Genomic DNA, 23150 nt, shown 5'->3' with positions numbered 1-23150 from the left:
ACCAGGTTTATACCCACTTTATATTTATTCTCACATCATCTGATTCATGTGTATTTACATCCAACAGTCTGTCCTTTAAGGATAAGACTCCTCAGTGTTGGGCCTGGATCAGATGAGATTACAGGGCTGGATCAGCAGCCAGACCAGACACCCAGAGGCCCCTGGGGGCCACAGGGTCACTTCACATCAACTGGTTTATGAACTGGAACCAGTGAAGTACAACATCAGCTATAATGGGCCCCTCATCACTGAAAGCTGGGGTCTGCTCTTGTAGAGCAGCCCTGTCAAAATTTAAATAATTATGATTTGAATTAGAATATAACTCTAAACACAATGTGTTTCTGACACACAGAAAACCTGGAGTAAAGTATTATTATTCCTGCTTAGTTAGGAGTTTTATTTATTAGTGTAACAATGTAGTTTTTATTTATATAAGTATAAAACATAATAGTAGTAAATAAGTCAAGGGAATGTCTTCAAACGTTTGACCAACAAACAAACAAAGATTTTCAGTTTATTATTATAGTTAAAAGAAAATTAGCAAAAACCCAGATTTTAGAAGCTGCAACTTGAAAATTTTTAACATTTTAGTTTAAAAAGAAACTTGATTGATGATTAAATGATTAATCAATAATCCGAATGAACTGATTTAATTGTCTCAGCTGTGGAGCACTGGTTGTTTCTGGGTAAATATTGAAACTCGTGTGCAGTGGACTTTAATGTGGGGATGAAGATGATGAGGATTCTCTGGTTTGCTCCAGAGACGTAGAATCACTTCCTCATGACGGGCCCCACTGTTCATGTTAGTGTCATTACTTCCCCAGACCCCAAATTAGTTCATTAATCAAGGAAATGAATTGGCAACTATTTTCATAATTAATTTAATCAGTTAAATCCAGTTTTAAAGGAGCTATATATAAGTTTTGCTATTGCTACATAGCTAATGTTAGCATTAGCAGCTGTTTACTCACCAGTCTAGAAGAAACGTTGTGAGTTCAGCATCAAACTTAATTCCTTTACTCTATCTCCAGAGGTGGAAATCAAACCTCTTCTATTTCTATCACTTCCTTTCTTCTACTGAAGCTAGCATGCTAACCAGCTCACTCAACATGGTCAACCCGTGTCGTCACTTTCCGATACCGAGTCACTGCAGTGTGCAGTCTATTTGAAGAAGTAGCTGCGCAGAGGACATATTATAACCTCTTGTCTTGTAAATGAAACAATGGCTGGAGCTTTTGGCAAGACTGTTAATTAACAGCTGATAATGCTAACGTTAGCTATGCTAAGTTAGCTATAGTAAAACTTACAAATAGCTCCTTTAAATGGAAAAATGCCAACAATTCACTGGTTCCAGTTGCTCAAATGTGAATATTTCCTGGTGTCTCAGTTTTCTCTTCTAGTAAATAAATATATTTACTTGAGCTTCAAGAATAATTATTTTTTTTCACCATTCTTTGACATTTTATTCACTCAGTCAATCGATTATTTAAGAAAAGAATTGTCAGATGTATTGATAATGAAAATGATTGCTGGTGGCGGTTCCGCTGTGATGGAATAACACGACCTTCCTGACGTTTTATGACTGTTTCTTATTGACTCAGATAAAAACAGGAAGTGTTTTGATAAAACAACTGAGCTCAACATAAACTGGAACAGTTCAGGTCTTAAAACTGGTTCCTCTACAAAACCAGGAGCACAAGATAATATCATGAGGATATTCTATTTCAGAGTGAAGACTTCTGATAAATTTGTGATCAATCAAATGATGTGGACTGAACTCGGGGCTGTTGTGGCCTCGGGGTCATTTCCCCCTTTGCCCCGGTTGGTGATCCGGTCTCAGCCTGGAGTTAAAGACACGCTGAGGTAATTACAGCGTGGGTAAACCGGCCTCCTTTAACTCAGCAGGTTTTAATGGGATCTGACTGATGAAGGGGAACTCTGTATTGATCAGATCGTTGGTTATCAATCAGGCTGAAGACCAAGCAGCTGATAGAAAGCTCTGGGTATGTAGTTACATCTCCTGCAGTGACTCCCTCTTCACGCTGATGGTTTCTCTATCTGTGTGTGTGTGTGTGTGTGTGTGTGTGTGTGTGTGTGTGTGTGTGTGTGGTCTGCAGATACAATCAGATCCCTGCAGACGGTCCTGCTGCTTGTTTTTGTGGCTGGTTTGTTCTGATGGTGAGATCAATAGAAGTCTGTTCACAGCCTGTGACTTCATCACAGCACATGGGCGTGTGTTTACTGTGTCGTCAGCCTCGGTGAACACATGAAGGACCTGTGTCCTCTCAGTCCTTTATTATTATTTATTCTGTTTTCAGCTTCTTCACTTGAATATTTTCTCTCTTTGTCACTTTTATATCGTCACCGACTGAATCTCTTTGGTTTTGAAAAAGATATTTGAAGACGTATTTTTTTCCACTCCAGGAAGTTGTCGTCTCTATTTTTGACATTTTATAAACTAAACATTTAGTTGAGCAATAAAAATAATCTGAAGTTTCAGGCCTAAGAATGAATGTAACTGTTATTCTGAGAATCCAGTTTAATTAACAAACTGTTATTAACATTTAATTAAAATAAGATGCTGCAAACTGAATTGATTCTGTTGATTTGTAAAAACACAGATTCTGTCACACCTGTAATTGATATGAATCAATAACCACTAGTTAAATGATAATATCACCTTTGAGTAGCTGCTGTGTGAATTTGAACCTGGTTTAAACCAAAAGCACAATTGAATTTTGCACAAATCAGTTTGTTTTTCCTGCGACACCTGCTGCTGCAGATCAGCTGCTCCAGTTTCCTGTATGAGGTGATCCTCTCGCAGCCCGACCTCTCTGAAGGACGAGGCCTGTGCTGTGAAGTGAAACTCTTCTTTGCTGAATTCAGCAGAAAACCCTGTTGATTGGTAGAAACGCAGCGTTCTGTCTCTGAGGTTTGTGGTTGGATGTTTGATCAGCATCGTCTCGCACTGACACTTTTCTGAATGGATCTGATTTTTGAACAAAATGAAAATGAATAAACAAAATTAATCGACAATGAAAGAACTGTTTCACCCTAAAGTCCATTTAGTAGCTGTTCTTTCAGTCATAGTATATGATCTTCCTCAGCAGATGGAGTCTTCACAGTTTTCATGGAGTTGTTAAATCTTCAGATTTTTACTTTTTGACACTTTAAGGACTTTTTTTAATCACACTTTATCAGTAGAAATACAAAAAGAGAAGCAGATGGAGGAACAGATCAGAGTCTCAGGTAAATCATTCACAGGCAGGTAAAAACAGTCAGTAAGTTACAGGTGTTTTGATGCTTCGCTGAAACTGCAGTTAGAAGTGTGTGTGTGTGTGTGTGCGTGTGTGTGTGTGTGTGTGTGTGTGTGTGTGTGTGTGTGTGTGTGTCCTTGGTTGGTCCTCCACAGGCTGAGGGAGTGAGTCAGGTCTGAGTCTGACAGTCGGCACCAACAGTGACTCAGGTCTTTACTCCACTAGACTCTTATTTTGGTAGTTTTGTCCGTTATTTTCATCGCTTACAAATTAATCATCAATGCAACTGATTTTCACATTAAAAGCCCTCCAGCAGCTCAAAGGACAGAATCATAAGTAGAGATGTGTGATGGCTTTTATTGTGGAAGTACTGAGTTTTGTTTGCAGCATCTTAATGAACCTCTGAGCCTCTCTTCTGATTGGCTGACTGTTTTCTGAGTGATCCAATTAAAATCTAGCAGATTTCAGGTAAAAACACTCAGAGAAACCAAATCCTGCAAGGTTTGGAGGGTGGGTCCAGGTGGGCGGGGCTTGGTGACTGCTTTGTTGTGACATCACAAAGTTCCAGAAGTCCTGACGGCTGGTTTTAAGGCTCAGTTTCTGAATACAGGCTGTGTGCATTTCTCTGTGGACTGAGGCTTTGATACTTTCACAGTATTAATATAGAAGCTAGAGCTGATCTATAATCACACTACACATGTACACACACCTTTACACTGGAGGAGACCTTTAACCTCCTGTAAAACATCACACCTTCCTCAGGATCAGTTTATTTCTCTGTTTTAAACACAGACTTTTGTTTCAGACGTTTATGTAAAATCTTCCTGTAACTTGGTGACGACCTTTTTTAAGAAGCAGCTGAAACAGGAGCAGACGAGACGAACATCAATGATTCAGGTTTAATTACCTCCTGATACACCAGAGACACACGGCTCTGCTATAAATACACTGACACCAGTCTGCAGCTTTAATCTGCTGCAGCTCGCCGCTCGCTCGCACACAGTAGATGCAGCTGGATCGATAGACGCAGGTAGAGACCGAGTGACACTCTACTGTAAAAAGATCTGACTGTGTGTGTGTGTGTGTGTGTGTGTGTGTGTGTGTGTGTATGTGTGTGTGTGTGTGTGTGTGTGTGTGTGTAGGACATCAGACAGAAGGAGGCCTCCCATCTGTTTGTTGTACAGTCTGTTTGTGTGACTGCTCAGGTAACAGTGAGGAAGTAAATATATGTAATACACACTCTGAAAAACAACCCGACCCGGGTTACTGCGGGTCACGGAGGGAGCGACCCGGCCGCCGGACGCTTTAACAGCAGCGTTGTGTTAAAGTCATTAAAGACTTATTTAATGTCGGTCGACTTCTGCTGTTAATGCTCAAATTCAATTAAATTTGTTGTTAAACAAACAGCTGTTCTTTTATCGTACAACCAAAAAATATCCATCTATAAGTTCCAATACATTTAAAATGTATAAAATTCATTTCAGATTCATGTTTCTTATAGTTTTTCTTTTGGAGCCTGAGCTGCACAAACATGGCGGACTGGAGCATCGTGCAGACCGGTTGTTAGAATAACTCGGCATTTCTTAGTGTGTGAAAGATGATTCATTTATACATACAAATATATATAAATATGATATCTGAGTGTGGAAGTTGTGACATGTCACACACATTGTGAAGAGACTGAACTGTGGTTCAGGTCTTTGGGTTTGATCCGAAGCTAAAGAATGAACCCAGAATAAAAAGCAGCTGTAACGGACCGACACCACGTGAGCTAATGTCTAAATCTGGATTAGCCGGCGCCGCCGCGAGGAGACGGCCTCAGGGAGACTCTGATCCGTGTGACGTCTTCATGTTAAAACCTGCAGCGTGTCATCGGTTCATTTCAGACGGTCACATACTGAGACGAGAACAGGACGATTCATTGATTCACCCAGTGAACACATGACGACAGTCACATGATCACAGTCGCCTCAAAGCGGCGGGAACCTCGTTTCCAGTCTGACTGTGAAGCAGCACAATGATCTGCTCACATACTCAACACATTCACAAGTGATCACTCACCTTCAGAAGCTCAAACCTAAAGAATAAATAGGCAGTTTGATGGGTTCTAGATGTTTTTTGTTAAGTTTCAAGGTCCTTTAGGTGGTTCTGTCATTTAGTGGGTTCTCGGGATCATAGGAGTTTTATTAGCAGTTGTCACTGAAGAGGTTCTACGTGCTTTAACTGTTTTCAGTCGTGCTAGTTACATGTGTTATGTCTGTTTTTCAACATCTTGGGTTTGTGTTGGAAATAAATGTTCTCATTTTAACATGTTCTTCATCGGTGCATTTAAATCAAATTCAGGACGCTCTGAAGAACCTTTAGGTTGTTCTGTTGGTTCTTTAGGAGGTTGTTGGAGTCCTGCAGTTTTATTTGTCCCAGAGGTTCTAAGGGCGGTGCAGGTGGTTCTTGTGGACCTTAAGATGAGCTCCACAGACGTGGAGAACGTATGACAGACAGAACTGAATCTGTTCTGGAGGCTGAAGTGGAACAACAGCTAAATAACATTTATACTGTTGTTGACTTGAATCTGTCAGAGTAAATGAAATACACTAAATACTGAATTAGTGTGAACATGTTTGACTCACGACTGTGGAGTTTAAACTTTAACCTCGATGACTCAGTCACCATCCACCGCAGCCTCCACCCGTCCCTTTGTTCCTCCTTTCTTCCGGGTCGTTGGAGCTTCGACTGAGCGGAGGATTATATAACCGTCATAAAGAATCCACCAGCCGAACACGGCTCATGATATTTGTTCCCGGCGCCGGCAGAGAGAGATTTTGGGCGATTCAGTTCACTTTCATCAGATGATGAGTGATAGTGCGCCGGGCTTCATAACACAGTTGATGTATTTTTAAAATGAGATACGCAGCTATAAATAGAACAGGACTTTTATCAACGTCTGTGAAGCTGCTGCAGAACCGTTCCTCGGTTCTCTGCTTCAGTCTGGGTCGACAAACACTGAGACACGAGCAGGAGAGATCCAAGAGGAAGATGCTCAACGCCTTTTCTAAAAACTGAGTCTTTCAAGGCCAAATGAACCAAAATAAAACAACTGAGGCTCATCAGCGTCTTCAAGGTGAACCACGGCCAACAGTTGGTCCTGGCCGCGACGTAGAGGTTCTTCAGGAGGCGTCTACAGCTGCTGCTGGTAGTTACTGAGGAGATGGTTCTAGTTCTTTAGCTTCTTCTAGTCTGTGGTTTGTAGTTTATGTTGTGTCTGTTGTTTTTAAAAGGTTCTAACGGTCAGTAACAAGGTTCTAGAGGTGCTTTAATGGTACTAGTGGTCAATCAGGAGGTTCTAAGACTCCTATAGGAGGTTCTAGTTGTTCTTTAGCTTGTTGTAGTTTGTAGTTAAGGCTGTGTGTAGTCTTGTAGAAGGTTCTAGCAGCCAATAACATGGTTCTAAAGATCCTTTTAGGTGGTTCTTGTGGTCACTGAGGAGATCCTAGAGAACCTTTTAGATGTGCTAGTGGTCATTGAGTATGTTCTAGAAGTCCTTTGGGTGGTTTCAGGTGGTTCTAGTGGTCATTGAAAAGGTTCTAAAGGTGCTTTAGGTGGTTCTGTTGTTGATTAAGGAGATTTTAGCCCTTTAAATGGTTCTGGTGGTCGTTGACGAGGTTCCAGGGGTCCATCAGATTCTAAGGAACACTGTAGAGGTTGTTTAGGTGTTTGAAGAACAAGAAGGAACATGTTTTGGAAGAACACTGTTTATCCCTCCAGTTCCACAGACTTGGAGAACCTTTACCAGTACTGGTATCAGTGATCAGAACCACCTCTCTGATGTCCAGTGACGGCTGCAGGTTTGTGGGAGCTCCTCCTCCTCAGCAGCAGGTGTTGTTCTGACTCACCTCCGTCTGAGGAGAAAAGCCTTCCCGCCAAGTGTGACTGGACGGAGGCCAGAGGTCGTTTCCTGTCTCTGGTTGGCCGCCGGCCGAGACGGGAAGATGTGGTGTGAAATGTGAAGAGCTCCACTGCAGCAGACTGACCCGCTGTTCACACTCCTGATGATGGTTCTGGTTTGATGGACAGACTCCAGAACCAGAACCAGCCGGGAGCAGCCACAGTTTTCTATTTGTCTCAGGTGGAATAAATAGTTAGAGATCCTCCTTCAGGGACCAGAGCGACTGAGACTGTAACAGCAGAACAAATCAATAATTAATAACTAGCACCTCTGGATTCTGATATCACTGTCTCTTTTTAGTTTGTGAATTCATTCTGTGAAATACATTTCAACACGACGACCTTCTCCTGAAGCTCAGGTGTTTCCACAATTAAATTACAACTGGAGCCGATCAAAGAAAACGAGGTTAATTTCCTCATTAAGTCAAAATAATTCACTTTGTGTCTGTGAAATTAAATGAATTTGCCAATAGACGAGTTTCCTTTCCTTCCTTTTCTCTTCATTCTTCTTGATTTTACCTCCAGCATCTTGTTCTCATCAGTTCAGTGAAATATAAATCCTCCTGATCTGGAGTTTTTCTTCTTCTTGCTCCTCGTGTCTCGTCACTGAGTCGCAGCTCTGATCAAGTCAAGTCAGTTAGTCCTGACGTTGTGCAGCAGCTGATCCTGGTACAGGTTCTGAACTTAGTACAGCCCGTCCTAAACGTGTCAATGACACTGAGCTAAACTCACCTTCTTCTGTTGAAAGTACTAATACTGCAGACTAGGACTTTTATTATGAAACAATGGCAGGAAGCCAGTTGGTTTTCAGAGGAGGAAGGCGCTTTATTTTGGCAATAGTGTTTTTTTATGGATCAGTTTTGGACAACGTGGTTGAACCTTCAAAATAAATAATGAATCAATCTTTCCCCAGGTTGAACCACTTCCTGTTTTACTGTTAAAATCATTACAGGATCTTTTGATCCTTTTATTCTTTAACCAGAATGTTTTCTTGAGTTAAATGTGTTGCCATGGTGAAATGGCAGCAGCACAGTCACATGACCTGAACCAACATAACTGAGGGACATTAGTTCGTCTCATATAACCTGGATCACCACGTACAGTCTGCCAGCTGTGAAAACAACTGGCATGTTTTTATGGTCAGTCAGAACTCAACAGTTTAAAATGTCCATGACTGTGATTTGAGTTTAAAGTCTGATCACATGACGAGTGACGTCAGACTCTAAAATTACAATTCCTTCTTCCATTATTCTGCTGCGGCCTCAGCTCTGAGGTCATTTCTCTTTACGGCCAATAAAACGTCTGGCAGATGATTCACACGCTGCTGCGTCGCTGCACTCACTCATCCTCAAACGCTCTTATTTTGAAGAGTGATCAAACACCATGAGATATCAGATCATAAAGACACTCGTCTGCTGCTCGACCACCCCTTCCCCGCTCCGCTACCTTTTTCCAGCCTAAGACACCTGCCAGCCGCCTGGCAACTGTTGCCAGGCAACCAGGCAGAGGATGACATGGCATTAAGTTAAACTTCCTGTTAGAGCATCTGCTTCCCTCAGGCCTATAGCGCACAGAGAGAGACCTCAACAAAATCATTTAATTAATATAATAATTCATTAAAGTTCATTAAAAGTTAAAAATGAAAGAGAATACACGAGGTCTGAACCTGGAACGCTTTCCTTTCAGTTCTGTCGAGGCTCCGCTGATGATGTTTATTTCATTCAGTCACAAAACTAATTTAAAATGTTTTGTGCAACAAAAGATAAAACTTCACACAGTTGGTGATGTGAATTAGAAAAGATGAAAGTACCAGAAAAAACAGAACGTGCCGTGACACCGGCAGCAGTCCGACTTCCTGCTTCCTGACGGACAGGAGATAAAGAGTTAAACTCAGGACTCTGGTTCCTCCTGAAAAACTACATTTCACTTTATCGGCGTGTGTTTTCTTCTTCTGTGTTTTTCTTTAAGAGGAAGAAGAGACTGAAGACGGAACAGATTCAATAACAGATTGTAAAACTGAAACTTTTTCTTTGTTTTTATTCAGAAGTTCAGAATCAGTAAAAACTTTGTCAGAATATTAGATTCATATTTAGAAGCTGTTGGTTTGCAGATGTTTGTGGATGTTGAAGGATTTTTCTTCTTCGTGTGTTTTGTGTCTTCAGGCTGTTTTAAGGATGACCGCATCGTGTTCTGGACCTGGATGTTCTCCACCTACTTCATGGAGAAGTGTGCTCCTCGCCAGGACGACATGCTGTTCTACGTCCGCAGGAAGCTGTCGTACGTCAGCGCCGACAACACCGAGGGCAAGAAGGTGACGAGACGCTTTTTACTCTTTCCACTGATCCAGAGTCCATAACTGTAAAATCCACCTGTTATAACCTGAAACAAACAGCTGATCTGAGATCACATGTATTGGTTAAAAAAAGAAGAGAAATAAGATAAAAGAATGAAAGAGATCAAATAAAGAGAGAAACACAGGAGAAGAAGAAGAAAATAATCAAAATTAAAGAAAGTAAAAATGACAAAGAAATAAATAAAAGTTTCAGAAATAAAATTCTTTATAAACCTTCATGTTGTTTCCTGGAATAAAAGTTTTCACCATTTAAACGAAGGAACAAATAAAACAAAGAATTTAAAATGAAACTCACTTTGTTTCTCTGACGGATCCAAAACGTTTCCAGACTCAGAACCGAACGTCAGATCTGAGATCTGTTGTACTTTGCCTGTGTGATGAAGGTCTGGTTCCTCCTCCTCTTCTTCTTCTCTATATAATTACATTCTTTGGGCGTCGTCTGCTCAGACTCTGTCTGCCTTTTGTAGTTTGTCCTACATCCCCCTCTGTCTCTGGTTGCCATGGTTACACATTATTGTTACTTGTCCATGTTGAGTTAACAGCCCCATCATCATCATCATCATCATCATCATCATCATCATCGTCATCTTCATCTGATGGTTCAGAGAAACAGATGTCAGATGTGTGATGATGATGATGATGATGATGATGATGAGAAGATTAAAAACAGCTGACTAGGATTTTTTTTTAACGAGTGTGTAACATGAGTCAGTGTGAGCGTTTTACTTTTGCTTCAAATGTCAAATACATGAGCAAATATAAATATATTAATACTAATAATATATTATATACAGTTTATATAATAACAATAATGATAATGATGATGATAATAATAATAATAATAATAAAATCTTTATTTGCACAGTGTCTTTCATACATGAGCTTGAACTCAAAGTAATTTACATAAAGTTGCAGAAAATTAAATTTTGAAAAATAATATTTAATGATATGATAATATGATATTAATATAAATCAATTCAAAGGATGCAAACAAACAGATAAATGGAATATAATATTAAAAAGATATTTTAAAATCTTAAAAATAATAATAACTCTGTAATAATAACTGATGATTCCCTCGACAACAAGCAGAAAATCTGTTGGTTTTTCTTCGTTCTGGTTCTGAGATCAGGAGGAGTCACAGCCTCTCACCTGAGTCTGACCCCCCCTCTGATGTTAACTGAAGAGACAGGTGGCGTCCAGAGTCCTGGTCCCTGCGCACCTGAACTGAGACTGACCCCCCCCCCCACACACACACACACACACACACACACACACTCCTCAGAGGCGACGTCGCTGTCGGATCTGTTCTGTTTCACCACCGAGCACTTTATTAAGAACACCTGTGCACCTGCTTATCCAATCAGCCAATCAGTGTGTCGTGGTCCTGATCCAGGAAGTGATCTGTTGCAGGTGGAGGTGGAGGTCTACAGGAGGGACTCCAAGAAGCTGCCGGGCCTCGGAGACCCCGACATCGACTGGGAGGAGAGCGTCTACCTGAACCTCATCCTGCAGAAGGTGACGATGATGATGATGATGATGATGATGATGATGATGATGATGATGATGATGATGATGATGATTAAAAAGCAGTGATGTCAGTGTTGTGATGTCATCCTCTGTCTTCCAGCTGGACTACGTGGTGACGTGCGCCGTCTGCACGCGCTCAGACGCAGGAGACATCCACATCCACAAGAAGAAGTGTCAGGTGAGAAACACACCTGCGGCACTGAGTCGTCTCAGCGCAGCAGGACGTTAACGACCTCGTTAGCAGGACTCGTTAATCCCAGCGGAGCCTCATGATGTTGTGTCTGTGTCTCCTCCCCTCACAGGAAGTGTTCGCCTCTCCGTCTAAACACGCCATGGACAGTAAAGGAGAGGAGTCCAAGATGAGCTACCCCAACATCTTCTTCATGATTGACAACTTTGAGGAGGTAACGACACACGCATCACATGACACCTGTTTCTTCAACACGGGACACGATCATTAGTCTGTCACCTGCTGATTGTTACTGAAGGAGGCGACGTCTGTAAATGTCTTTGTTCAACCAGGAAAACCAAAACCTGCAAACGTCCAGCTCGCAACGAAAAGCAGCAGCTCGTCATTGTTTCTGATTAAAATCATTAAAATTCAGTTTCTCTGAGTCGAGGGTCCAGGAAGAGACAGATGTGGTGACCCTGCAGCTGTCAAACATCTGTCTGCTGTCTGTCTTAATGTTGTCCAGCTGTGATTGAAGCTGTGTCCGTTTCCTTTGTGCATTATGGGAGAATAGTGGGAGTAAACTTACTGTTTACTTCCTGTTTGAACTCTGCAGCCTCAAAACCTGCTCATTGTTAATATTCTAATCACTTCAAAATGTGATTGACTTAAAATAATCAATAACTTGTACTTGTAATATAAAATAATCACATGATGAAGTATTTACAGCAATAGACTGAAAACATCTGGACTTGGTTTTTCAGACTGTTCTGATTACTCTCCGCTTTTATTCTGAAGGGTCAGAAGGACATCAGAACTCTTACTGAGCCACAAAGATTTTTATTGAGCCCGCCTCCAAATATACATTAATATTTTTATTATTATTATTATTTTTTCACATAAATCTTTATTGACAAAAAATCTTCAACATTTGGATTTATTTGAAAATTACTTCACACGTCTTCCATAGAAATGAATTCAAATACCACATTATAATAATAACATATGCACTTATGACCTGATATTTGTTTCAGCACGTTACAAACCTTTTTCCTAAAAGATATTTCCAGAAATTAAAACTCTCTCTAACGTTTCAGTTCAATAAAGAATCACATGTTTTTCTCTGGGTGACTTCCTGTATGAAACCACCTCAGTATCAGCTGGTCGGGGGTCAGGTGGAGCTGGTGCTGCAGGTATAATGATCTGTGACCTGATGCTTCTTCACTCCATTTAAAACCCGCTCCTGCTCTAACACCTGCTTTTACAGGAGCAACACACATTTCTCTGCAGGGAGGAAATCAATGGACGGTGTTTGGAGCAGCCGACTCTGTTTCTGTTCATTTCCCTGTTAATAACTGACAGAAGGTGAAGGTCGAGGTCTGAATGTTGCCGTTGTGTCTGTGCAGGTGTTCAGCGACATGACGGTGGGGGAGGGGGAGATGGTTTGTGTGGAGCTGGTGGCGAGCGACAAGAGCAACACCTTCCAGGGCGTCATCTTCCAGGGCTCCATCCGCTACGAGGCGCTGAAGAAGGTCTACGACAACCGGGTGAGAGGCCGCAGTCTGAGACCAGGACTCGCTGCAGAGCTGCAGCTCAGTCTGTGGCTCTGCAGTAAAGGATGCTAATGCTAACGTAAAGTAAACTGAGGCTATCGTAAGGCTGAAATGCTAATGTACTGGACACTAATTTCTGATACACATTAATCTAATCCAATTAATTAATCCTTTCAACCTTGGAAAACATCTGCTGAGGAAGACCATGAAATGATGTCAAAAGCTCAGGAAGAAGCTGATAACTTAATCTTCAGTTACCTTCAAATCAGTAAAGTAGTAAACTTCAATCAAAGAAAATATATTTTTCCTTCTAATTTTTTGTGCAGCGCTTCAGAGCTTGATACCACAAAATATAATGCTACTATATATCATGCTAACATGCTAAATATTAGCATGTTAACGTGCTAACTTTAGCTCAGAGCATGTTAGTGGGCTACTCCTCGAAAAGCAGTTCAGAGCACAATACCACAAAATATAATGCTAATGTATATCATGCTAACATGGTGAATATTAACATGCTAACTTTAGCTCAAAGCATGTTAGCATGCTACTCCTTGAAAAACCAAACAAACGATGTGACCTCAAGTCTTTAGTCCAATATAATTAAATCCCAATTTAATGAATGCAATGCTACAATGCTAAATGCTACAATGCTTAATTGACTGCTGCGTTGACGTTAGCCGCTCATGAGCCTGTTCCGCCCTGCAGGTGAGCGTAGCTGCTAAGATGGCTCAGCGGATGTCGTTCGGCTTCTACAAGTACAACAACATGGAGTTTGTGAGAATGAAGGGTCCGCAGGGCAAAGGTCACGCCGAGATGGCCGTCAGCAGGGTCCCGACAGGTGACACCTCCCCCTGCGGCACCGAGGAGGACCAGGTGTCCCCCATGCACGAGAGGGTGAGGACATAAAAACAAGTAGACGGTGTAAAGTGGATTTTATCACCTGATGTTTTTATGTTGTTGTTGGTCAAAGAAGAAATATTCATGTTGAATTTTCTGTAGTTAGTTGACGAAGATTCTAACATTGATTTTTATTCTCTGCTGGTTTCAAATCAAGTCTGAGGTTGAGTTATGAAGTCCTCTTTAAAGGAACTCCGAACTTCCCATGTGTCGGTTAAAGAGTCTGGTTTCACTTCTTTTGTCTGTGGTTTCCTGCAGAAACTGAAAATCCCAGAGTGTCTGTAAACAGCACAGAGACTCGTACAAAGCTCCACACAAAGAGATGAAACCAGGTCACGATCAATAATAAATGCTGCTGGACTGCATTATGCATCATTTAACAGTCTGTCCTGCAGATGTATCTCACAGAGGAAGTGACTGACTGTTGATCTGACGTCACGAACAAAATGTCTTTGTTCGGAAAAACAAAAACCAAAAAGCAACATTGGAAATAAAATTTAAATATTAAAAGCCTGAGGCTATAAATCATCATCTATGCTCTATTGAATATGTTCTAACTTCCTGTTTCCCTGCAGGTGACGTCCTTCAGCACGCCTCCGACCCCGGAGAGGAACCGTCCCTCCTTCTTCTCTCCGTCTCTGAGGCGTAAGATGCCCCGAAACCGAATCGCAGAGATGAAGAAGTCTCACTCCGCCAACGACAGTGAAGAGTTCTTCAGGGAGGAGGAAGACGAAGGTGAGAGGCGTCAGACTGGTCAGACTGGTTGGACTGGTTTTACTCTATTATTAGTCTGTGTCTGTTTTTAGCTTCATCACTGGAAAGTTTATAAAATATATAAATGATCGTCTGTAAACCAACAGCTGTTTACTGGAACCAAACAGGAAAAAATTTCATGTCTGAGAAAAAAAACACACAGGATTAAAGTTCCCAAAACTTTATTGAACTGAAGGAAAACAACATTTAAACCCAAACAGGTCTTTTATATATATATATATATATATATATATACCGTATATCTCAATGCAAGATTCATCATATCCTGCCGATGTCACAGTCAAATATTCAGACAAAAGATATTCAACACTGATGATATGAGCCTGAAAATAAGATGTTTTGGAGTTGTTATTTTGTAGAAATTTTTTATTCTGCATCAGCTTGTTCTACGTGTCTATGACGTTCAAACATCATTTTGACTCATTTGACTCGACATACAGTGTGACATTTTGGTGACTGTGATTTCGATTGGAATTTAAAATGAGTTTGTGATGAGGTTTCAAATAAAAGATGGAAACAGATGGAAAAAGTGAAAGAAAACACAAATTGGACAAACACAATATGTGTTAATACATATTATTTTTCAAAAAGGGGAAAAACATGAAACAAAACCTCAGAATATTTGATAAGAATAATCTTCAAAAAATTGCTTGTGTGTTTTTAAACAAATAATTTCATCTTGACCGATTCAGATTCAGATTTGGTAAAACTTTATTTGATGGGTCCAGGTGGTCCAGTTGCATGATGGGTGTTTTGTGTCTTTGTGTCCAGATCTTCACACTACCACCAACCTTCGCTCTCGTTCTCTGTCGGGGACCGGACGCTCTCTGGTCGGTTCCTGGCTCAAACTGAACCGAGCCGATGACTACTTCCTGCTGTACTCACACCTGACCTACGTCACGCTGCCACTGCACCGCATCACCACAGGTACACACACACACTCTAGATTTTTTGTGTTGTGAGACTGAACTTTATTTATAGAGAACAAAAGTTACAAACAACTTTACAACATAAAAACAAAGGCGACTTTTAATATTATAGCTATGAAATGTTGCATGCGAAAAGTGAAATGAGAGGTGTCTTTCTATATTATGACGTTTGTTTAGTTTGTTTATAAAAACGTTTGTTTACTGTACTATGTGGATTTTATGCCTATGATGATTTTATGACTTTTTATAGTATGACATTTTTATGATGTTTTTTGCGCCTTACTATACCATACATACTATACTATACTATAGAAAGTCTATAAAGGTATAAAAACGTCATAGTATAGTACGGTATAAAAAGTCATAAAAAAGACATAATATAGAAAGTCATAAACATGACATGGTACAGTACCGCATAAAAACGACATAATATAGTAAGAAATAAAAAGTCATAAAAACGACAGAGTATAGTAAGGCATAAAAACGACATTGTATAGTAAGGCATGAAAACGACATTGTATAGTAAGGCATGAAAAGTCATAAAAACGACATAGTATAGTAAGGCATAAAAAGTCATAAAAACGTCATAGTATAGTAAGGCATGAAAAGTAAAAAAAATGACATAGTATAATAAGGCATAAAAACGACATAGTATAGTAAGGCATGAAAAGTCAAAAAAATGACATAGTATAATAAGGCATAATCACGACATAGTATAGTAAGGTATGAAAAGTCAAAAAATTAACATAGTATAGTAAGGCATAAAAAGTCATAAAAATGACATAGTATAATAAGGCATAATCACGACATAGTATAATAAGGCATGAAAAGTCATAAAAATGACATAGTATAGTAAGGCATAAAAAGTCAAAAAAATGACATAGTATAGTAAGGCATAAAAATGACATAGTATAGTAAGGCATAAAAAGTCAAAAAAATGACATAGTATAGTAAGGCATAAAAATGACATAGTATATGACATAGTATAGTAAGGCATGAAAAGTCATAAAAATGACATATTGTATTCAGTCATGAAAAGTCATAAAAATGACATAGTATAGTAAGGCATGAAAAGTCATAAAAATGACATAGTATACTAAGGTATGAAAAGTCATAAAAATGACATAGTATAATAAGTCATAAAAACGACATAGTATAATAAGGCATAAAAACGACATAGTATAGAAGGGCAAAAGAAGTCATAAAAACGACATAGTATACTAAGGCCTAAAAGTCATAAAAATGACATAGTATATTAAGGCATAATAATGACATAGTATAGTAAGGCATGAAAAGTCATAAAAACGTCATAGTATAGTAGGGCATGAAAAGTCAAAAAAATGACATAGTATGGTAAGGCATAAAAAGTCATAGTATAGTAGTGTATTAAGTCATAAAAATGACAGTATAGTAAGGACATGAAAAGTCAAAAAAATGACATAGTATAATAAGGCATAAAAACGGCATAGTATAGTAAGGCATGAAAAGTCATAAAAATGACATAGTATAGTAAGGCATAAAAAGTCAAAAAAAATGACATAGTATAGTAAGGCATAAATCATGACATAGTATAGTAAGGCATGAAAAGTCATAAAAATGACATAGTATAGTAAGGCATGAAAAGTCATAAAAATGACATAGTATAGTAAGGCATGAAAAGTCATAAAAATGACATAGTATAGTAAGGCATAAAAAGTCATAAAAACGACAGTATAATAAGGCATAAAAACAACATAGTATAGTAAGGCATGAAAAGTCAAAAAATGACATAGTATAATAAGGCATAAAAACAACATAGTATAGTAAGGCATGAAAAGTCATAAAAATGACATAGTATAGTAAGGCATAAAAACGACATAGCATAGAAGGGCAAAAGAAGTCATAAAAACGACAGTATAGTAAGGCATAAAAACAACATAGTATAATAAGGCATAAAAACGACATAGTATAGTAATGGCATAATAAGTCATAAAAACGACATAGTATAGTAAGGCATAAAAAGTCATAAAAAGGACAAAGTATAAAACGACAGTATAATAAGACATAAAAACAACATAGTATAATAAGGCATAAAAACGACATAGTATAGTAAGGCATGAAAAGTCATAAAAACATCATAGTATAGTAAGGCATAAAAAGTCATAAAAACAACATAGTATAGTAAGGCATGAAAAGTCATAAAAATGACATAGTATAAAAAGGCATAAAAACAACATAGTATAGTAAGGCATGAAAAGTCAAAAAAATGACATAGTATAGTAAGGCATAGAAAGTCATAAAAACGTCATAGCAGAGTAAGGCATAAAAATGACATAGTACAGTACGGCATAAAAATGGCATAGTATTGTAAGGCATGAAAAGTTGTTAAAACAACAGCATAGTAAGAAATAAAACGTCATAAAAATGACATAGTATAGTCTGTCAGTGAACTAACCACCGATACTCAACTGTAACACTGTTACTACAGACACATGAACTAACCACTTCTGTTGAGCCTGTGAAAGTTTAGGGCTAATGGGAAATAGAGTTTGCTAAACTAAAAACATGAATGATGTCTACATTAACTCAGTTAGGTGCCTGGCCCTTTAAGAAATCTCTATTGTGTTTCCACTGTTGTGTTTGTGTGTCAGACATCCTGGAGGTGAGGCAGAAGCCCATCCTGATGACATAGCAGGGCTGGACTCCCCCCTCAGAGCATCACTACCAAGTGCCTCCTGCATCAGGCCACTGAGACGAACAGCAGCGCCCCCCGGTGTCCAGACAGAGACCGACAACCGAACACCGTCAGAGGAGACGACGACACACGAACACTGTCGGAGGGACGACGACACACACACAAACCAGCCATTCAAGAAGTGCCTCCTCTTCTTCTTTTCAGTTCCTGCTGTGTCAAAAGTCGTCTCCACGGAAACGGGCCCGGCGTCAGGATCACATGACCTCAGTGTGAAGAGGCATTGGCTGAACTCTGACCAGGAAGGAAGTGAAGAATGTGTTTTTCCTGTAAATATCCTGCTGCTTTACTCACTGAGACGCCTTGACTAAAGGTTGTGCTTTTAACGACACGTTCAGTTTCTGTTCGACTCGTCGTGACGTTTCTTTTCTCTTTTTTTATTATAATAATCTGCCACGACGTCAGGTGAGCGGGAACCTGCGTCTGACGTAACAAGTGTTTTTGTGTGAGAGGAAACGTTCCTGAGGACGAGGTCACATCCATCTCTTCGTGTTTCATAAACTTTTAAAATCATCACGACTCTGTTACAAGTTATTTTCATCAAGTAACAGATATTATTTTATTAATTTAATCTTTGAAATGTCAAAACTATTAAAAAATGTTCATCACAACTTGAATTCATGTTGATTAGTAGAACTTAAAATAACGATCACACATGAAAGAACCTGAACCAGCAACAACTTATTTTAATTAATTAAACATCAAAATATACCATAAACCATTAATTCAGTCTTAAAATAATGATTTTCTTTTCTTCAGCTTCACTATATGACTTCATTGTTTTGAAAATCTATTGATTATTTTGGGGCCATAAACTGGGTGTGATTGGAAATGTGACAAAGAAACAAAAAAACTAATAAATGATGAAACAATCATGAAAATTACTAAATCCCAGAATTAACAACAATGATCACATTTAACAAACCAGCAACTAATTGGTATTTAAACTTAATTGAATAAAATAAATCATTAATTTAGTCTTAAAACAATTAGTTTATGTTCTTCAGCTTAACAACATGACATTTTTTTACATGACTTAAATTGACTACATTTTAAGAAAATGTAACTAGGAAATAATTGATATTTTAACTGGAATAACGACTTAAAATAATGAATCAGTTATAAAAATAACTACTTGAACACAGTCATTTTCTATAGTCATAGTTCTATTTTGTTCTGTTGAAGTACTGAAGTTTAAAACTGACAAAAACAAACGCAGGAGAACAAATAAACTCAGTCTCAGTTCGTTTGGAGCCCGAGCTGCTTCGTTCACATTTTATTTTTTTCATTTTCAAACAACTAAAAAACAAACTCCAGATGGATCTGACCTCGACCGACAGACAAACATCTACATTTTAAAGCGAGTCCAGCTGTGTGATGGTTCGTCCTGTAGTCGACTTCTCTCCTGTGGCTTTTCACCACCAACTGAAAAATGACAAAAAAAAACACATCACACAAACCCAGCTCTGACTTTTTACTTTTTACTTTTTACTTTTTACTTTTTACTGCTCCAGCTTCAGTTTCAACTGCGACTCACAAACTGGAAGAGACTTGAAAAACAACAGTGACCATGATGTTAAAGGGAAACTGGAAGAAAAAGCCCAGAACTGTTTGCATCTAAGATCTACTCGGGGGCCGGCGGACATTTTGGATCCAGATGTGGACAGATGTGTTTTCAGTTAGTCGATGTTTAAAGTGACTCCTCTGGTTTTTCTCCCTCTGTGCTCCTGAAGCCTTAAATTCTGACCGTGTGACGTTCATGTTTCGTCTTTCTCTTCATGTCGTTTTCATTTTAACAAACGTTTTATTATCCGTCACGAAGAAGAGACGCCGCGATCTTTACAGCTCGTCACTGACGACCGTTACTGTAAAATAACAAACGTCCATCACAAGGTCTCAAAACCTAGGAATTCAAATTTCTTCATTTAAAGATGTAATTAATCAGCATGTTTTTGTTTTCTTTGGTTAGATCATGACTTCATTGATTAGTGTGGAAAAAACGAGTGGATTAATCGACTGATTACTTAGTTATATGGACTGATGGAGGGAAATACAGATTAATTTAACATTTTTAGAGTAAAGATGTATTTTGAGAAAATGTCATGTTATTAAAATTGTTTTTTTTATAACATGACGTTTTTGTAAATTAAACATTTTTATAAGAAGTTATTTTTCAATTTACATTTTTTTTAAACACAATGCAATGTTTCTCTCATAAACTGAGTGTATTCTATCAAATTTATTAAAATTCAGATTTTCATAATTTATGTGACTAAAAATGTCAATTTTCATCATTTTCAAAGTTATATTGTTTCTCACAAAATTGTAATTTTACTTTGTAATTTTCAATATTTTCTCAAAATGATTTTGGTGATATTTAGGATAAAAGATTTTCAAGAATAAAGTCGTTATTAAATCATAAAATCCTAATATTATGAGTCTATAAATACATTATTTTATATATATATCTATATATATAAACTACATTTTTCTCAAAATATTTAAAACTTTTTTCCTCCATTTTTTTGTCTTTCAATTAAGAAATAAAGTCCAGATTAAATCTTCTGATCAATGACTAAAGTTGAAAAAAGAATTGATCCTGGGAACAATTTGTGAGCAGAAGTGAAATTATTATTAATTACTGGTTAAATGATAAACACATTTTCCTCTACTATCTGGAGCACGTGACGTACAAATATTGATTATTGGCTGAATCAGTTGAAAGTTGTAATTAATTGTTAAATCGATTGATCGTCTGTGATCAGCTGTGAAGATTCTGGCGTCTCGTTTTCCAACATTAACGTTAAAACTGGACGTTTGATGAGAATCATTGATCTGACTGCGGTTGTGGTGATTGATCACATATTATCAGTGATTGATTTGCACTCAGAGACGAAGCCATCCTCGATCAAAGTCCGTCCACAGTGTTTTTCTGCGTGTCGTGTTTGAACAGTGAAGTTTTCCACAGGTCACTTCAGTTACCTTCAGTTAGGACGAGTCGTCGCTGCTCGTCTCTTCAGTGTTATTGATGATGATGATGATGATGATGAAGATGATGTAGTTTATAGTTCCTCCAGCTGAATGTATCCACGCTGATCAAAGACTGCTTTAACGACAAACATTTGATATGAGCAAATCGACAGGTTGCACTGTAAAACGCTTTTAGAACCTTTTTGAAAATAGTTTGTTAAAGACTTTTTGTTGTGGCGCCACGTTAACGCTCATCACGCTTTTGTACACAGACACGTTAATGTGCATGTTTTCAGTCCGTCCCTCTGTTGCTTACTTTCCAAACTCTATGTACATTTTCCTGTATTTATTTATTGAAATACACATTATCAGAAAAACTGAGGTGTGCTGGTTTTCACTGGTTTCTGAGGAAGATGATCAGTTTGTTTCCAGAGAACATGAGGTGGAAGTTCAGTCACCACAGGAAGTTTAAACATATTTGCTCAGGCGCCACCTTCAGGACATTTTTATCTCGTCTGTTAAAATCTCTCTGACCTGAGAGATTCAACACACTCATGTTTATTTTCTCTGTTACTGGTCACGGAGACAAACACAGCTTCAGTACCAGAGTCTTTATAACGTGGACATGAGGATAAACATGCTGGATCATCACTGTCACATAAACTCATCACAGACGTCTACATGTCGAAAGATTTTTATTTGTTTTCTAAAGATCTTTAATTATTCATTTCTGTTGCTAATTAAATTAAATTTGAATCATTTCCAGACGTGAGCAGCTCCTCCATCTCTGTTCACTGCACTGTAGGAGAAGAGTTCAGTCTGAACAATTAACCAGAATATTAATATTGTGTAATATCCAAACCCCAGGAGCTGCAGTTTCTTTGGTACCAGAGCAGCAACAATCACATTATCATCATGTTTCAGGGTCTAGTTAATAATAAAAACCTGCTGCGAATGTTCTTAGTTTGGTTTCTACATTAAATGTGACCTGATGGTGGCGCTAGAGGAAAAGTCAGAGGGTCATTAAAGTCACTTCATTTCATCACAATCACCTGATCTGAGCCAAGATGGAGGACGACATCGTCATGAAGCCACATGGAGGATAAAAGAATAACGTTTTATTGTTCGTTTCAATATTTAATTTTCATCTTTTCCAATTGAATTTTTTTAATCTGTTAATTTGATTAATGTGAAGGAAACTACCTTCGATACAAAACTCCCATTAACTTCTGACACGTTTTAAACCCTGAATTATTACGACATTAAATCAAGATCATTTCCTGTCTGGTTCTGGTGCAGCTCCTAAACCTCTCCTCCTGAGAAAGACGGACCACAACAGAACCAGGAAGTGAATCGCACATGGAGCTGGAATCAAAAATAAGAGACAGAAATTAAAAAGCAGCAGTCGAGTTGGTTTGTTTCCTTTTATTCCCCAATAAAATGTCTTTACAAATGTTCTCAGACGATGACAGCATGCCTCATCTCGACGGCCGGACCGAAGGCCACACAAAGGACACTTGGAAAACAACAGAGTCCATGTTGACAGAAAAACAACAAAAATAAAACACTTCCTTCCACGCGGCGCTCAGAAACATTCACACGAGGTTCCATCAGTGAGAGAAACGATTCCTGCCGACACAATAAATAGTTTCCAGAGCCAAAAAAAAAACAGAAACCAGACTCAGCAGACGCTCGGCTCGACATCCTCGACACGTTCATTAAAACATTAACTGTTACTGCAGGTATTTAATTTGTAAAACCAAATCGACTGGACCTTTATTTGGAGCTTTCCCCAAAGAAACTCAGTGGTAAAGATCGAAGGACGACTCGTGAAACACTGAGGCTGATCGACACACCTTCCGTCTCTGATCAAACAGCAGCAGCAGCGTCGGAGGAGGAATGTGGTCGCCGACGCCGACGCCAACGACCTGCTTCTGATTTCAAACTAAAAGATTTCACAGTATGACGACCAATTCATTGTGATGGAACAGCTGATTTACCAGGAGTTAAGTACAAGTGTGTGTGTGTGTGTGTGTGTGGAT

The 23150-nt window shown here is 38.7% G+C and overlaps 1 protein-coding gene across 1 annotated transcript in view; it reads left to right on the top strand.

The window, feature by feature from the left end:
* Window positions 1-21485, top strand: part of kiaa0930 — a 21961-nt gene extending 476 nt beyond the window's left edge. The window contains exons 2-10 of the mRNA XM_023428050.2: window positions 9362-9510; window positions 10966-11070; window positions 11183-11260; window positions 11385-11486; window positions 12658-12798; window positions 13513-13701; window positions 14280-14439; window positions 15250-15405; window positions 18038-21485. Of these exons, the coding sequence (XP_023283818.1) occupies window positions 9362-9510; window positions 10966-11070; window positions 11183-11260; window positions 11385-11486; window positions 12658-12798; window positions 13513-13701; window positions 14280-14439; window positions 15250-15405; window positions 18038-18078 (1121 nt within the window). The 3' untranslated portion in view covers window positions 18079-21485. The remainder of the gene's footprint in view (window positions 1-9361; window positions 9511-10965; window positions 11071-11182; window positions 11261-11384; window positions 11487-12657; window positions 12799-13512; window positions 13702-14279; window positions 14440-15249; window positions 15406-18037) is intronic.
* Window positions 21486-23150: the final 1665 nt, after the last annotated feature.

The sequence above is a fragment of the Seriola lalandi genome, unplaced genomic scaffold, assembly GCF_002814215.2.
Source record: "Seriola lalandi dorsalis isolate HSWRI2012SDOR001 ecotype SW California unplaced genomic scaffold, Sedor1 jcf7180002054865, whole genome shotgun sequence".
In the NCBI taxonomy this organism is placed as follows: Eukaryota; Metazoa; Chordata; class Actinopteri; order Carangiformes; family Carangidae; genus Seriola; species Seriola lalandi.
This window is presented reverse-complemented; position numbering and strand designations above follow the sequence as displayed.